Source organism: Salvia splendens, chromosome 17, assembly GCF_004379255.2.
Source record: "Salvia splendens isolate huo1 chromosome 17, SspV2, whole genome shotgun sequence".
Taxonomy (NCBI): domain Eukaryota; kingdom Viridiplantae; phylum Streptophyta; class Magnoliopsida; order Lamiales; family Lamiaceae; genus Salvia; species Salvia splendens.
Window position 1 is genome coordinate 22,518,207 of NC_056048.1, and position 17,855 is coordinate 22,536,061.

At 38.5% G+C, this 17,855-nt stretch overlaps 1 protein-coding gene across 3 annotated transcripts; it reads right to left on the reverse strand.

Moving 5' to 3' along the window:
• Positions 1 to 8,513: 8,513 nt before the first annotated feature.
• Positions 8,514 to 12,897, reverse strand: LOC121773607 (common plant regulatory factor 1-like). Of its 3 annotated transcripts, none has more exons than XM_042170500.1 (12): positions 12,708 to 12,897; positions 11,397 to 11,500; positions 11,148 to 11,192; positions 10,950 to 11,045; positions 10,770 to 10,850; positions 10,409 to 10,572; positions 10,207 to 10,255; positions 10,051 to 10,099; positions 9,682 to 9,896; positions 9,517 to 9,594; positions 9,289 to 9,414; positions 8,514 to 9,206 (listed from the first exon to the last, which is right to left on the reverse strand). In XM_042170500.1, exons 2-12 carry the CDS (start codon positions 11,463 to 11,465, stop codon positions 8,964 to 8,966), a joined length of 1,215 nt encoding a protein of 404 aa, XP_042026434.1. In that variant the 5' UTR covers positions 11,466 to 11,500; positions 12,708 to 12,897; the 3' UTR covers positions 8,514 to 8,963. The 3 variants fall into 3 exon arrangements, with proteins under 3 accessions (XP_042026434.1, XP_042026435.1, XP_042026433.1); XM_042170501.1 differs by having other exon boundaries at positions 9,682 to 9,893; positions 11,397 to 11,534; XM_042170499.1 differs by having other exon boundaries at positions 11,397 to 11,534; positions 12,708 to 12,896.
• Positions 12,898 to 17,855: the final 4,958 nt, after the last annotated feature.

A 17,855-nucleotide genomic window follows, 5' to 3' on the forward strand; every position in this document is an offset into this window, starting at 1 on the left:
GATCCAAGTCCAAGTCCAAGTCCAAGTCCAAGATCGAGATCGAGATCGAGATCGAGATCGGGATCGGGATCGGGATCGGGCTCGGGATCGGGCTCGGGCCCGGGCCCGAGGCCCGAGGCCCGCGGCCCGCGCCCGCGACCACGAGCACGAGCACGTGCACGGGCACGGGCTCGGGCTCGGGCGGGCGGGCGGCGGCGGCGCGCGCGTGTGCGCGCGTGTGGGCTCTTTCACCCATCTTGGTCCACTATAATTATTAAGTAACATAAAGTCACTTAATTTATACACATTAAAGATGTGTTAATCCTCCAATGTGGGATAATTAACACTAGTTAATTATTCCCTAAGCTCCATCTCCAAGCTTTAATTAAAAGCTAATTATGCCCAACTTTAATCCACTATTTCTCACTCACCGGAAATCGGATTTGAGAAAGTGAATATACTACATTTACCTACGTAAAATGTAGATCGACGCTATGTCATTTAATTTCACAAAATTAAATGTCTCGTCACATTTATTATTTGGTCAAAATCCATTGACCGGGCATATTTAATCCATAATTTTTTACAATCCCCCACATGAGTGGAAATAGCCGAATGCATATGCATGCAGACACAAGCTCAACCCTCGCGAGGTATATAAGCATAAGGATAGGTAGTTGTTGACTTTGAACCCTCCATAGTCGACACCATCGGATACACAGGCGGCTTAGTAGCGCGATGCTTTGAACTAATCCCCCACGGCGTGCACCGAGACAATGGTGTTAACACTTAAACACCTCAACCTCATCCGTTCTCACGTTTTGTGTCCATTGCGGTCTTGGACACCACTTTGGATTCATAAGTGCGTTTTTTATGAAGCGACCACACTTCGCACTTACGTAGGTGATTCTTAGTCAAGTACCTTGCCATACTTGGTCTCTTTGAGAATTCCATCTCTTTGAGATCCTTAAGAACCATTAAAAGTCATAGACTTAGCCTTTACCACGAGGCAAGTTCTCCAACACTCTATTGCTCTCTAGGGAATAGATATAGTTTGAGTGTTTTTCCATGAACTCTCATAGCTTAGTTGTCCCTTTGAACCAAGTTCTTGGGATCTCCAGTCATCATGGTTGGGTTACCACTATGACAATTCTTTAGTTTGTGGATTTCAAACCCATTCCCTCTAGCAACTTATTCATTTGATCACGGTTTAACCCTTTGGTTAGCGGATCCGCTAGATTATCTATTGACTTCACATAGTCAATTGTAATCACCCCTGTTGTGATCAAATGTCTCACGGTGTTATGTCGTCGACGTATATGTCGAGACTTACCGTTATAGAAACCATTGTTTGCCCTTCCAATAGCCGCTTGGCTATCGCAGTGAATCAGCACTGGTGGCACTGGCTTAGACCAACATGGAATGTCTTCAAGGAAGTTCTTAAGCCACTCGGCTTCCTCACCAGCCTTATCCAAGGCAATGAACTCCGATTCCATTGTTGATCGGGCTATACAGGTCTGTTTTGTGGATTTCCACGATACAGCACCACCCCCAATAGTAAAGACATATCCACTTGTTGAAAGTGAGTCTCTATTATCGGATATCCAATTGGCATCACAGTACCCTTCAAGCACCGGGGGGTATCTCGAGAAGTGTAGCCCAAGATTTTGAGTGTGTTTTAAATATCTCAAAACCCTCACAAGAGCTCTCCAATGCTCTTTGCTTGGATTGCTCGTGTAACGACTTAACTTGTTCACGGCACAAGCAATGTCAGGTCGAGTGCAATTAGTCAAGTACATAATGCACCCGATGACCCGTGCATACTCTTCTTGTGCAACGGGCTCGCCTTTGTTTTTGCTCAAGTGAACGTCGAGTTCAATTGGAGTCTTAACCGGCGCGCCATCATAGGCTTTGAATTTATTCAATATCTTCTCAACATAATGTGATTGTGTTAAGATGATTCCATCATTCGTTCTTAAAATCTTCATTCCAAGAATTACATCGGCTAGACCCATGTCTTTCATGTCAAAGTTTCTCTTTAACATGGCCTTTGTATCGTTAATTACTTGAGTGTTGCTACCCAAGATTAACATATCATCAACGTAGAGACACACTATAACATGACCGTTATTAGTGCTCTTGATGTAGACACATTTGTCGCACTCGTTGATTTTAAACCCATTTGATAACATCACATTATCAAACTTCAAGTGCCATTGCAATGGCGCTTGTTTCAATCCATATAGGGATTTCACGAGCTTGCATACCTTTTTCTCTTGTCCAGGTACTACAAACCCTTCGGGTTGTTCCATGTAGATTTCGTCTTCTAGTTCACCATTCAGAAACGCGGTCTTTACATCCATTTGATGAATCTCGAGATTGTGCAATGCAGCAATAGCGAGAAGCACCCGGATAGATGTAATCCTTGTTACAGGTGAATAGGTATCGAAGAAGTCATGTCCTTCTTTTTGTTTAAAACCCTTTACTACTAATCGGGCTTTATACTTATCAACTGTTCCATCGGCCTTAAACTTTCTTTTAAGAACCCATTTGCATCCTAAAGGTTTAGCACCTTCGGGCAAATCAACCAACACCCATGTGTGGTTTAGCAAAATTGAATCAATTTCGCTTTGAACAGCTTCTCTCCAATGCAGCCCGTCTGGGCCAGCAAAGGCTACTTTTATCGATGTTGGTTCTTCATCCAACATGAAAGCAATGTAGTCAGGACCAAAAGTTTTTGGTGTTCTGACTCTATTACCACGTCTTAGTACTGTATCTTTTGGATCGGGCCTTGCACGCTTGCGCGATTCAGGTTCCGCATCTGTTGATTTAGAACTAGTGGCTTCTTCTTCCACTTGTTTAGAACTAGTGGCTTCTTCAATTCTTGTCTCAGAATTGGTTGATACTTTTTCCTTATCTTTGCAAGGAAAGGTATTTTCGAGAAATACAACATTCCTCGACTCAATTGTTGTTCCTACTGTGATAGTCGATATTTCAGACTTGTGAACAACAAATCGATATGCACTACTGTTAAGTGCATATCCAATGAAGATGCAATCAACCGTCTTAGGTCCGATTGTAACTTCTTTGGGCGGAGGAACCATCACCTTTGCCAAACACCCCCACACTTTGAGGTATTTGTAGGATGGCTTCCTTCCCTTCCACAACTCATAAGGAGTAACATCTTTTCCTTTGAGAGGGATTTTATTCAAGATATAGTTTGCTGTCAAAACAGCTTCCCCCCACATGTTATGTGGTAATCCTGAACTGAGTAGCAGTGCATTCATCATCTCTTTTAGAGTTCGATTCTTGCGTTCTGCAACACCATTAGATTGTGGTGAATATGGAGCAGTTGTTTGATGAATTATACCACTTGCGTTGCATAACTCCTCAAACGGGGCTACATATTCGCCTCCTCTATCGCTTCGAATCATTTTGATTTTACAACCAAGTTGATTCTCAACTTCGTTCTTATAATTTTTGAACGCCTCTATTGCTTCATCTTTGCTTCTTAAAAGATAAATGTAGCAATATCTTGTGCAATCATCTATGAAAGTGATAAAGTACTTTTTACCACCTCTAGTTTGCAACATCTTTAAATCACATACATCCGTGTGAATTAATTCAAGGGGTTTTGTGCTTCGTTCAACCGAGTGAAACGGCAACTTAGTCATTTTTGCTTCAAGACAAATTTCACATTTATCTTGGATATCCAATTCATTAGCCTTTAGTAAATCTAAATTTACTAATCTTTTAATGGCTTTTGAATTTACATGTCCCAATCTACAATGCCACAAATTTGAAGACTCAATCAAATAAGAGGAAGTAGATGCTTTATTCTTATTGGCCAATGGCTTCGCAACACTTCGAGTTGCTACACTAAGCTTGAAAAGCCCATCGGTTACATAACCTTTTCCGATGGATTTTCCAAACTTATACAAGACAAACCTATCGGACTCAAATACAAGTTTAAACCCTTTATTAACTAGTATTGATCCTGACACTAGGTTCTTGCGGATGTCCGGGACATGCAGCACATCCTTCAAAGTGATAGTTAGGCCAGACGTCATCATGAGAATCACGTTGCCAACGCCGAGGACTTCTGACGATGCTTGATTCCCCATGTTGATCTTCCTCCCTTCAACAGCAGTGTAGGAGGCAAACTTGCTCCTGTCGGAGCAAACATGAGCAGTAGCGCCGGTGTCGATGTACCAGCCTCCCTTGTTATCAACAAGGTTAACCTCTTCAGTGACCACTGCAATGAGGTCGTTCTCATCCCAGTCCTTGAACTCCTTCTCAACGACGTGGGCTGCCGGCTTCTTCTTCTTGCTGCGGCAGTCTTTGGCAAAGTGGCCCGGTTTGCCACATTTGTAGCAGTCGCCTTCAAACTTCTTTGAAGGCTGCTTTCCCTTCCCTTTGTCGTTTGGACGGTTTGGGCGAGGGCGTTTGTTGGAGGGACCGCCCCGCTCCAACAGGTTGGCTTTGGCTTCATTTGGGGTGAAGCCCTTAGCCTTTTGATCACTTTTGCGCACGTCGGCCTCAATGCGCAACTTCACGATCAAGTCTTCAAGGGTCATCTGCTTTCGCTTGTGCTTGAGATAACTCTTGAAGTCCTTCCAACTTGGAGGGAGCTTGTCAATGATCGTGCACCTTAGGAACTTATCGGGCAAGGTCATCCCTTCAGCCACTAAGGAGTGGATGATCATTTGGAGCTCTTGGACTTGCTCCATGATGGGTCGAGAGTCGACCATCTTGTAGTCCATAAATTTGGATGCTACAACCTGTTCAGTCCCTGCAGCATTGTCTATGCTATATTTCTTCTCTAGGCTTTCCCACATTTGTTTAGATGTGGTTACATTGGAGTATACATTATAGAGGCTATCATCTAATGCACTTAAAATAAAGTTTTTACATAGATAATCCCCTTTTCTCCAAGCTTCATAGTCCGCCATGACTTCGAGCCTAGTCTCTTGGTCGCTTGGCGCGGGCGGCTCGTTCTCCGTGAGGAAGTTGGCGACGCCCAATGTTGTCAAGTAGAACAACATCTTCTGGTACCACCGCTTGAAGTCAGATCCTCCAAACTTTGGTGGCTTCTCGGCAGGTGGCATCATTCTTGGTGCCAAAGGTGCCGCAGTTGGTCCTTGGAAGGAACCAATTCCGTTGCCCCCGAAGGAGCCAACAACTTGGTTGGGCATAGAGCCCCCACCATTCATGTTGGGCATAGAGCCCGCCATGGTCGTACCAGCCCCGAAGGGACTAGCACCCGCATGAGACCCGAAGGCCCCAGCATTCGTGTTGATCCCGAAAGATCCAACACTAGTATTGAGCCCGAAGGCACCAACACTCGATCCATTAAAGGATCCGAAGGAACCACTAAAAGTGGAACCAACCGAACCACCAAAGGTGGAACCAGTGGACGCCCCGAAGGGGTTGTCCCAAACCCAAGGGACGGTGGATGAAGCGGCTGGGAAGCCAGGAGTTGGCATCATCGAGGGAATCGATGAAGTGTTGACCGGTCCAGTGGTCGCCATGGTGGAGGGAATGGCGGCGGCGGTGGTGGCAGCGGCGGTGTTGGAGTCGGTAGACATCTCCAGCAAAGGTGTTTAATATTTCGAAAGTTTTAGTTCAGTTTAGAAGTCCAAATTCCTTCAAAGGCAAGTTATCTCGTCTTGCGATTGTTGGTTTCTGGGATTACAAAGATAACTACCGGGCGTAATACAACCCAAAAGAAAGGAAAGGAAGAACTGAACTTAAAAATACAACGTATAATCGAAACTACTAAACCAGTGTGATTAGCCGAGTCGAGGAGGCCTCTTCCCGCAAGACGAGATACGCCCCGGTAGTGCTCTTCGGTTTGGCGTGTCGTCCCCAAAGGTAAAACGGCTACGTCTCTATTGATGCAGCACCGCAATCAACAGAGCTCCGGCGAACTGGATGGAGGAGAGGGCAGAGCTTCGACAGAAAAAACTATGCAGGGAGAGGGAGAGAGCTTATGATGCAGAATGCTTTTTGAATTGTGTAGTGATGCATGGAATGCCTCGCTTGACGACGTGTCAAGCCACTTGGATTGCTGACTCGGCGGTGGTCCAAAAAGAATAGTTTGGGCCAAGCACCAAGCCCAAAGACCACCCAAAGACCAATTGCCAAGTCCAAGTCCAAGTCCAAGTCCAAGTCCAAGTCCAAGATCGAGATCGAGATCGAGATCGGGATCGGGATCGGGATCGGGATCGGGATCGGGCTCGGGCCCGGGCCCGCGACCACGGGCTCGGGCTCGGGCGGGCGGGCGGCGGCGGCGCGCGCGTGTGCGCGCGTGTGGGCTCTTTCACCCATCTTGGTCCACTATAATTATTAAGTAACATAAAGTCACTTAATTTATACACATTAAAGATGTGTTAATCCTCCAATGTGGGATAATTAACACTAGTTAATTATTCCCTAAGCTCCATCTCCAAGCTTTAATTAAAAGCTAATTATGCCCAACTTTAATCCACTATTTCTCACTCACCGGAAATCGGATTTGAGAAAGTGAATATACTACATTTACCTACGTAAAATGTAGATCGACGCTATGTCATTTAATTTCACAAAATTAAATGTCTCGTCACATTTATTATTTGGTCAAAATCCATTGACCGGGCATATTTAATCCATAATTTTTTACAAATGGAAATATTGTGCATTTAACATCAGCATTTCAACAACTGAGGAAGGAAAAAAATACAATTACTCCACTAGTATCCTATGGTGAGAAATTTGTCACGTGAGGAGGAGTGGCCAAGTTGATGAAGGTCACGTGATGGGAGGGGACAGATGGCGCGCCATGTTTTGGGCTTTGGCATCATCTTCAACGATATGATTATTTTTTATGGATGGAGAGGTAGTAAAATTCAAATATAAATTTACACTGTTTAAAAAATTATTTATTACTAAAATTAATAGTTGCGAAAATGCGAATCTAGATTGGAATCTTCATGAAGACGATATTCTATTATAGAATTTCCAGAGATGAAGAACATGACAAGAAACAAGAAAAAAAACTCGCAGAGAGAAAATTGCATATAAAATCATGATTTTTATTAAATTTTAGGTCGGTCTCGTTGTACCTTTTAAATTTTGAATGGCAAATCACAAAATTTATTAAATTCCCAGTCGTCCCAAAATGATTAATTCTTGTGCAAATGCAAAAATGACTTGACACATGCTCCCTCCGTCCCCAAAAAATATGCAATTTAGATTCGACACAAGTTTTAATGCAAAATTGATAAAGTAAGAGAAAGGTAGAGAGAAAAAAATAATTAAAACATTATTAGTGGGGAATGAGTCTCATCTCATTAGAGAGAAAAGAGTTTTTAAAATTGAAAAGTACATATTCTTGTGGGACGGACTAAAAATGAGAGTGCATGTTCTTGTGGGGTGGAAAGAGTATTAAATGATGCGGACGAAAAGTGGGCATGAAGTGTATTAATACTAGAAATTAAAAAGAATAAAATATATAGATAGAGAGAGAAAAAATTACATGTCCATCATCTTATACAACAACAAAAACAATCAAAATCCACGTCATCTCCAAAATATAGAAAAATCTACAAATAAATTACAAAACCATTATGTCAACAACTTTAACAAAATAACAATGTCGCGTGATCTGAAAATGTCGACTACAACACTGACACGGACACCCCTATCCAGAACCATCTTTCGGAGAATCATTCTAGTCTGATTGTGTAGTGAGACGACATATTGGAAGTTGACGTAATGCCTCATACTATCAAGCAATTCTTGTAAGAAACTCTCAAAGTCTTCCTCCACCGCTGTCTTTGTGGCTTCAAGGTTCTGCCGATGTTGAAGGAATAGTATATATATATATATATATATATATATATATATAGCAAAATGCGAAATGGGTGGGGGTTCCAAGGGTCTCCCATGTCCCTTGCTTGGTCCGCCTCTGGTTGCAATCAATCATTCTCGCCTATTTCATGGTTGTTGATTCGCTGCTAGCACTCCTTTCCCATGTGTCGTCGATGGACGATGGCCATCGAGACCAGCTATTTTACTCATGTCGGCAAGAGAGTAAACGGAGATAGTGGATAAAAAAAGAAATGAGAAAAAAAATACTTCTTCTTTCCCAAAAATAAAAATTTTACGGAAGATACAAATTTTAATAGTATTAAATTGGTTAGGTTTGAAAGAGATGAAACGAAAGCTTGATTGGAATATTAATGTGAGGAATAATAAGTCCAACTCATATGAGAGAAAAGCTAGCTACATATAGAAGTTGATCAATTTTATAGAAAACTGAATTAAAAAAGGAAACTTTTTCTTATAAATGAGATTGACTATGAAATGTTAATTGAAATGAAAAATATTAAAATAATGTCGTTTCACTTTACTAGTGGCAGGTTAGCTTTAGTATCCCTACAATTTAGATGGATGTACAATTGCAAATTTTTTATACTTTGATTATAACATGCAAATTTTGAAAGATACGGGTAAACCAGAATTAACAAGCAATTAATCCTTAAAAAATGAAGTAGTTAAATGTATGTTGTATTTCTTGGCAACAACAATATACATCGTCTCCTTGACTCAGTCGAAGAACCTCAAATTATCACAATCATCTCTAAAAAACCAAATCCATTATCCACTATTAACTATCAGAGTCTCATCTAAAGTTTGAAAACTCATAGTACATGCTAACACACCCTTTTAAAATACACTTTGTTTTCCTTCTAGAATTTCGAAGACGTTGCGAAGCAAAGCCGCATCGACTAATATTATGTAGTACTATCTCACCAATCTGAACATTTAAAACATATTCCAGCTTTGCTGAGATAATCAGTTGCAATGAAATTAGACTTGCAGAATTCTGACCATTACTTACCACACTCTATTACTGTTGTTAGAGGTAACTCTCGACGTATTTATGCGAATAGTTGCCGGATCAAATAAAGTCAAGGAGGGATGAAAGCTCAGTTGGAGTGTCAACCGGCAGCAACAGCGTCAGTCCTGGGACTACTGTCAAGAAGCTGATGGAGTTTAGCTCCAGGACGACTACTGTTTTCGTACGAGTCGCTACTGTCCTCGTTTCTAACGTCGGATGAATCCGAGTTGTTGACTCTGGCAAGTAGGTTTGCTGTGCCTACAGGTTTCAGCCTCCTCAGATCATCAATCTTGTGAATATTTACCTCTTCTCTGTGTCCTAATTGAGCCTCTTTTAGTTTCTCCTACAAATTCCCATCATTTATGAGACGAAAAAATAATAAAATTAGCGACAAGCTACTAGACAAATCAGGCGTGGCAACGTACCATTAGTGCAGCGTTTTCAAGCTTTAGTTTTCCAGAGCTTTCCATCAGTGCATTTATTTCAGATTTGAGGCTCATGTTCTCAGAAGTTAGTGCTTGAACTTTGACGGCTAGTTCTTCAGTCTCAGCCTGTTTGAAAGGAAGATGAACACGTAACAAGAAAGGCTATAAGAAACTCAATAGCTTACGAGGACTCCTCCATTAGGTTGTAATCTTTGTGGTGAGTCATACCTGTTTCCTCAGTCTTGATCGCCTTGCTGATTCCCGGTTTGACTGTTTCCTCCTCTCTCTTTTCAGTTCTCGTTCATTCTGCAATCAAATAGTATCACATTGAGAAACAAACACAAATGTAAGAATTCCCAATCCAATTAAAGATGCCTTGATGAGCACACACACCTGCATCCAGCTTTCATTAGGAATAGAGTGGAGTGGAACATTAGTCGGGCTGGAAATTCCACTCAGGGAAGGTTCCTTCACTTCCAATGCAACGTTCATGTTGTCCATAGCTTTCACCGGCTTATTAGTAGGAGGAATCACGTCCACCGTCTTCTCAGAAGCTTGGCCAACTTCAACAGGAGTTGAACTGCTTTTTTTAAGAGCTTTCCCATCTTCTAATTAAAAGCATCAAACACAACAGATCAGATCAGATCAAAATAAATTGAGAACACATGCTTAAGCATTTTGTGATAGAAAGTTGCCCAGGCTCAAAAGATACGTATGCACGACTAGGTCTGCACATTACCACTCTGAAGAAAAAAGCTTTACCTCTCTCAGGAGATCCTTCTCCATTTCTCTTCTTGACATTCTGATTAGCCTATAAACGAATCAGAATATAATTATAAGCAATACTTTCAGACAACACACAACTAGTATCTAACAAAAGAACAGGAAAACTCTCGTCTAGTAAGATAGATCCGTTACCCCTGGGGCAACTCCATTACTTCCATCGCTGGAACCATCAGTCTCGTCGCTGTTCATATAACCAAATAAGAGCGTTTAGCCAATACGTTAACCCACATAAGAAGAAAACCATAACAATTCATTTCTACAGAATTATGGCATACGTTATAAGTAGTACTAAGCAATTTAAGGTACATTGCTATGTCTCTGAATCTACACAAACCTGTCTGTTGACCGTCTTAGGTCAGTTTCATTTTCAGTACCATCACCATTTCCATTGCCTATAGATATTGCAAGCCCATCAAATTCTTTCAACTTCTTCACAAAGCCTCCATCTGTGTTCCATGATGACTTGGCTGGTGTTTCCCCGCTCGCAGGAGTACCAGTCTACATGTAAAAGCACAAATAGTAATTAAATCTGGCTTTCAGACACTCCAAGGTCATCTGTTAATTATATCTTAATGCTGACAAATTCCATTTCCAGAAGAAGCTTGAAAAGAACTCAAAAATTGACCATTCTTGGCTTTTGCTCATAGCAAAGGGAGTAGACCTCTTGTTTGCTCAAAGCTTCACTATAAACTTACCATAGGAACTCCCGGGTGTGCGTAAACACCTCCGTGAGCATAGAAGGCCGCATACGGAGCTCCATAAGGAGGAATCATCGACTGAGAAAATTAATGTTTGGTGTTATGAGCTTTCTATATATTCTAATCCCACTAATATATGAAACCAGGCAACTTCAATGCTTAGAAAAACTGCAATACCTGTGGTGGACCCCACATATAGGGGGGCGGTGCATGCGGAGAAGCAACAGCCGAATTCATATATGGTGGTACAGCAAATCGGGGACCATAGTAAGCCTGATAGAGAACCATCCAATAACCATGAAAAAGATCTTGAATATTCTTTCTACCGCACAAGTAATCTTTAGGTAGACGAAAATTTGTGACGACGTAACTAACCTGCATTGCTGCCCAGTCAGGATACATCTGCATGTTATTCTGATCCTGCCAATTGTAAGGAAATTTAAACATCCACAGGCACGAAGATCTAATGATGATTGAGGAAAAATGGAACAACAAATAAAGCTAGCTAGCTCGAGAATATTTATATAGAATGCATTGATCCTTCGTTATACAAGCACTACACAAGGTGCTACAGCTACAAATAAACATTAGAAAATTACAAAAAATGCAGTTCTATGTACTAACCACTGCTGGCACTGCAGGTGGAGGTGATTTTTCCAACTTGGTACACTTTCCTTCTTCATTGTTTCCCATGATGTGTTCGGGAACGACTCTTGATACTCCGACTACTGATGGTTGAGCAATATGACAAGTTTCAGTGATCTGCCATAATAGACAAATTAACTAATATTTCAAATCAACACGATCGACTACAAATTTGACCATGATCAATAACGTAAGAAGATCAAATAAAGCAGATATGTTCCAAAGTACGACGCAAGATTTAAGGCATTGAGCTAATATATCGAACTAAGAACACACCAAGATCAGTTACTCAGCAGAGATACAACCATAAAGAATGCTGAGTCATGAAAGTTAAAGAAAGAAAATAAAAGTAAAGCCTTGAAAAGAATTTCCATAACTATAGTATGCAATAAAACAAAAGTCAATGTGGAAAAACACAAGTGCCTGTTAATGCAACGAAATTACAAAAAAGCAAAGGGGTAATGACTTTATGACTTTGATTAGTTCAAATATGACAGGGATGAGATTATTTCTTGGTATAATACATTTTTAATCACTATAACACAACTCTGAAAATTTGTACATATCTTCACTTTGGGGAATTGTGTGCAAGAATCAAGATTTATTGTTACATTTAAGGAACCAAAATTTGTGGTATACTCTTTTTAAGGTCAATATCAATAGAAGAAAAAAAAACCTAAAAAGTATTCATGAAACAGGGTCAGTGTAAAGTTGTAACTGATTCAGTTTGGTATGACAAAACCACACAGTTCCAAAGAGGAAGAAAAGCCAGGGGCTTTATCGTCCTTTTAATCACCCCATCCAGACCCAAATATAATCTACTGACTGCAGTCCAAGCACAATCTGGTGTGAAATGACAACTCTACCCTCCCCAACAACTAAAATTCCATAACTGAAAACTATGAAAAACTCATTCACTCCAATTTTGGCCACCTGAGATTTTCAAAAATAACAGGCAAAACAAAAATTGAAATGCTCGAATTCTCGTGATTTTTACGCACCATCATCAAAAATACCAAATTTAACAGCTTCAATCATTTACAATTCTGAATTCCGATATCCATTTCATCTAAATTTGCAAACAACGCCCAAAACTGGATGGGAAAAGTTTGCTTTTTTTGTTTTTAACCCAAAAAATTCAGCAGATTTAATTATTCTAAGTGAACATAAAAAACAAGGAAAATAAATCAGAAAACAACGGGATAATTCAGTGAGATCAGCAAGCATACAACCGAAAATAGATAAAATTCAGCTGACGCTGAAATTTAGTAAACTCAGAAATGAACGTACCTGGGGAAATGAGAATTTGGAGTGATGGGAGGGGAAATTGTGATTTGGACAGCCAGTTTATGCTCGAAAACTGATAGCATTCATTTTTCTCTCTCAACAGATGTGTTTTGGCACAGTGAAGCTTTAGAGAGAGAAAGGGAGAGGAAGAAGAAGAAGAAGAAGAAGAAAGAAAGAGCAAAGAAAGAGGGAGAAAGCCAAGCCAACAATCCACGTCACGAAACACGTGTCTCTTTAACAAAATATTGGTCTCAAAAAATACATCTAAATGTGAAAATATATGCAATTTGTATTTAATGCGTCATTCCAATTATTTAAATTCGGTTCAAAAGTATTCATCATTATTAGCTCGTTTTTGGAAATTTATATTCATCAGTCTATTATTCAAAAGATCCATTTTGACTCTGAGTATGAAGTAAAAAAAATTGTTTGATTGAAAAAACGAATAAATAAAGTTAATTAAGTATGAATTTCAGTTTTATATAATAATTTTATAATAAGACAATATACTACTAAGTACAATAATTTAATAAGAGTATATGGTCTATTTATCAAAATCAGAGAGAAAATACAAGGTTCTTAAATTGGAGATGCATTACATAGACAAAAAAAAAGTTGTACTACTATCATTCTAGATTATTAATACTCATAAACAATCAGTAGCATATATACGATAATTATTATCGAACTTCAACTCTTAATCCAAAATTTAAATGCAAAATCAGTTCTCATTTCACAAAAGTCACGTGCAAATCCTCGTATTTATGAAAATAGTTATCAAATTGATTATGTATATGATGTTCGATTTACTAGATAAAATAATATTTTATTAAGATATAATTTAGGATTAAGTTGTTAGATTATTTTAATTGAGGTGGGTTGACCATGACTAATTATCACATGATTATCCATCTTGGATTAAGTTATGAGATTCAATTCATGAACCAAATACACTACATATTTAATCTCGAGATACAAACTTGCAAACCGAACAACCTCATACTATATTAAACAACGACCAACTGCAGTTCGTGGATACCAAAATAGAGGCAGATGTAGTGACAAGATCACTAAACCCTAATATTTCCCTTAATTTTTAGTATGAAATGGAGGTAGAGGTAGTGACAAAATCAAATTCGATCCTATAATTCAAAATGGATGTAACAAAATTCCAAATTTGTGTTTTTCTATATAGTTTGTAGATTGTTATGGATATGCGGAATCCACCCAACATGTAGTGTAGCGATTCTCAATTATAATGATTTTTGTAAAAAAAAATTAACGATTTATTTAAGGGGACACTGTCCAGATTTCAATTTCTAAATAAGGTTTAGGATTCTACAAAATTATAATTGAGTGCAAATTGCAATTATTAGATTAGCTCATAAATTGATTTGCTGGCGAAATCACACGTATTACAATTAATAAATTAATTACTCCACATATTTGTGTATATTTATGAAGTTGAAACCGAGTTGTCACAGAAGACAATGGGTATAAATTATGTTGGGGGTGGGGGGAGCTGGCGCTAAAATATTGCGCTGGCTGAGAAAAAAAAAATATATTACTAGTGGATCTCCAACCGTACACGTGTTCTCTGAGGATTCATCTACCCGCATGTGGGTGACGTGTTCACTCTACCTTTCTCCGTCGCGAATTAATTTAACAACAAATCTAAATTTTGTACAACCAAAAACTAATTTATTTTAAAAAAAATAAGTTTATTTATTTATTTAATTAAAATATATGAATATATTTATGATTTGGGTATAATTTTTTAATTTTTTTAGAACCATAAATATAATTAGAGCATACTTTAATTCAAATTTTAAAAATAATAGAAAAAAATTTAAATATAAAAGTAAAAAATGAGATTAAAGGTTAATAAGTCTTTTTTACTTGTCCACTTACTATATTTATTATTTTAATATATAATTAATATATCAAATTATTAATATGTACAAAATTTAGTTATTTACCGTCGCTCTTAATTTAATGCCTTTAGGCAAAACTTTTGGGAAATTAACTGGATTTGATCCAGCCTTTGGAATCCGGGGGAATGGGACCCATCGCCTCTTACTTTGCTATTCCCTGTTTGGTTGGAACAGATATTGCTTCTTTTTCACTTGTCTCGGTAGGGAAAGACTGTTTTGCCCTTGCTTTTACAAGTGATGTGCCCATAGTGATTTTGTGGAGTCGTGTATCGTGTGTTGTGAGGGAGCATTCTAAGAACATCTCCAGTGGGCGGATGTCCCACTCGGACATCCACTATCACTTCCCAAAAACAGTTCCTGACACGTCACTAGGACTTCTCATCTCACTACCACATCACTAGGGCATCCCCTTCACAATCCGTCCTTCCCATCGCCCTTCCCACTAGGACTTCCCGCAATAAAAAAAATCACAAATTCACAAATATACGTAACGAAATTATAATTTTGACACGGAATACGGGAAAATTGCAAATGCTTCATTAAAAAAAATTACATAAAAAAAGAAAAAAAATTACATAATAAAAAAGAAAAAATTACATAATAAAAAATTACATAATAAAATTACGTGAATGAAATGAAGTGCAACGAGCCGTATATATAAAGTTTTTTTTAAAAAAAAATTAATACCGGACACGTCCGACCCGGACGTCCGACCCACACCACAATGGCGGACGTCCGCCCGCCCGTCGCCCGCACGTCCGAGGACATCCGACGTCCTTACGGGACGTCCGTATCCTACCTTCCACGCCACAATGGCGGACGTCCCGGTCGCCCGTCGTGGATATCCGAGCGGACGTCCGCCATTGAAGATGCTCTAATCTCCATGACTCCATCGTTGGGTTTTCTTCCTTTTGCGCAAGTTTAATTTATTCTAATTGTATCATCTAAAAATTGAATTAATTTCAAATTATTGTAAATTACTCCATTCGTCTATAAAATATTATCTATAGTTGACTAGGCACGAATTTTAAAAATGTGAAAAAAAGCGAGTGGAAAAAGTTATTGGATTGTAGTCTTATATCTATTTATTGATTTAAAATAGAATGTAAATGTAATGAGTTAGTAGAAAGTGTGGACCATTTGCCAAAAATGAAAAAGAAAAAAAAAAGCAAAGTGGACAGTATTTTGATGAACGGATCGAAATGACAAAACTAGACAACATTTCACGGACGGAGAAAGAAATTTTATTAAATGGAAAAATTAAGATATACTACTAATTTTTTTCATAAATTTAATTTTATCAAAGTAAATTGTTTATACAATTCAGATGATACTAATTTCAACAAATTTTAACAACTAATAACTCTCTCATTTTTCAGATAGATCTCACGTTTGAGTGATGACATCTATCACAAGATTTCAAACTTAATACTCCCTCAATTCTTGAAAACTACTCCCTTATCCCATTGAAGATTACACGGGGAAGGATCCCCTACTATGGGAGAAAACACAGCACAAGCTGCTGTGTTACAAAACGACATAGTTTTACCAAAAATTGCATATGTTTTCTTTTCTCAATAACCTTATTCACGATTTTGGATTTAATTAAGGCTTTTCCTTTTCCTCCTTTTTATTTTCTTTGTTCATAATATGACACATGTTTTTCTACTGCCTCCACAATGTAAAAAAAGTGTTCGTGGAATTGGAAGCATAATTTTTTAAAGTTTCTTTTATTTCGCACTTTGCAAAATTTTTAAAGTTTTGAAATTTAATACTACAAATATATAGTATAATATAGAATATAGGATTTTATGAGTCCAAATCTTCTATTTCTTACTACATACTTAGTACAGTATATTTTTAACCATAATGGTGAAGGGGTTGGCAGCGGAAGCGTGCATAAAAATCGATCACATGAATTTGATCTATTTAGCAGATTATTTAGATAAATTCTATTCGCGTAATTATCACACGTATCATGCTCACAACTTGAATCATAATCTTGCTTTAGAACAAACAATCCCTAAAACATGCATACCACGGAGTTAGCCAATTTACCTCGTTGATTTACTAAAGAATCGAAGATGGCTTGCGTCTTCTCCACGTGAAGATCTTCAGAACTCGACCTCGGATCTTCTGACTGGTGTCCCGGACTGTAGACTGATATTTGTGTGGGCAAATCTCACCAGAGTACTAGGACTTAAATAACGAAGACAGAAACCTACTCACGGAAGGAGAGAATTTCGATCCTCTCTCAATAATGAGGTGGACGAAAGTTATGCTATTGAAAAGTGTATTTTCTGTCTCCTTTATTCTCCTATTTATATTAAGTCACATATTGGGCCAAGTTAGGGATCTAAGGAAGAATTTGGACATGACCTCACCCAATTAGCTTTATACTAATTAAATTGAACCCACAATTTAATACAAGCTTATATTGGAATATTACAAGCAGTCACTACAGAAGTAATATTGCACTGCCTTTCGAAATCCGAAATTACAAGTATTTCGGGTTTCCTTTTATTTGTTCAATTCATTTCCCGCGCTTAAGATAGAAACATCCATTAATTAATCAATGTCTGCTATGGACTTAATTAATTAACATATTTTAATTTTCAAGAGTGGACTTAGCAAGAAACTCTTATTTATTATTCATAGAGTAATCAAACTCCAACTAGCTAGGTTCCGAAAAATAAAACCTTGTTTCGAGCCCCTCTTGTGGATGTTATCAATATAATAGCAATCCTAGCATCGCCAGATAATGATCACCACTACCCAATATACCTGGATCGTTGGGTGACGAAAAACCCGCACCTTTGGTAAGTCAAAGTAGTAGATACTCAGTATCGTATGCTCAATGCTAACGTACATTGATTAAGAAATTAATTATCAAGACCTCGTCTTTCAGTAGATAGCATAAAGACTTGTCTTGCTGTTAGATCCATTCAGTGCTATACCACACCAACGTTATCATATTTCAATAAGGCTTAGAAATAATCGGACTGATATTGCAACCTTTCACGATAGGTAGTCTAGGCCTATCTAGGTTGTGAAATTCTTCTTTTTCTTTGTTCAGGACTGACCGCGTACCTTAAATTGAGCGCAACTCACAACCGATCTACTAAAACAAAGACTTATACTTTGCTATGTTCACTTATACATTTAAATATGCAATAAACATCCATTAAATGTAAAACATAACAACATTATGATAAAA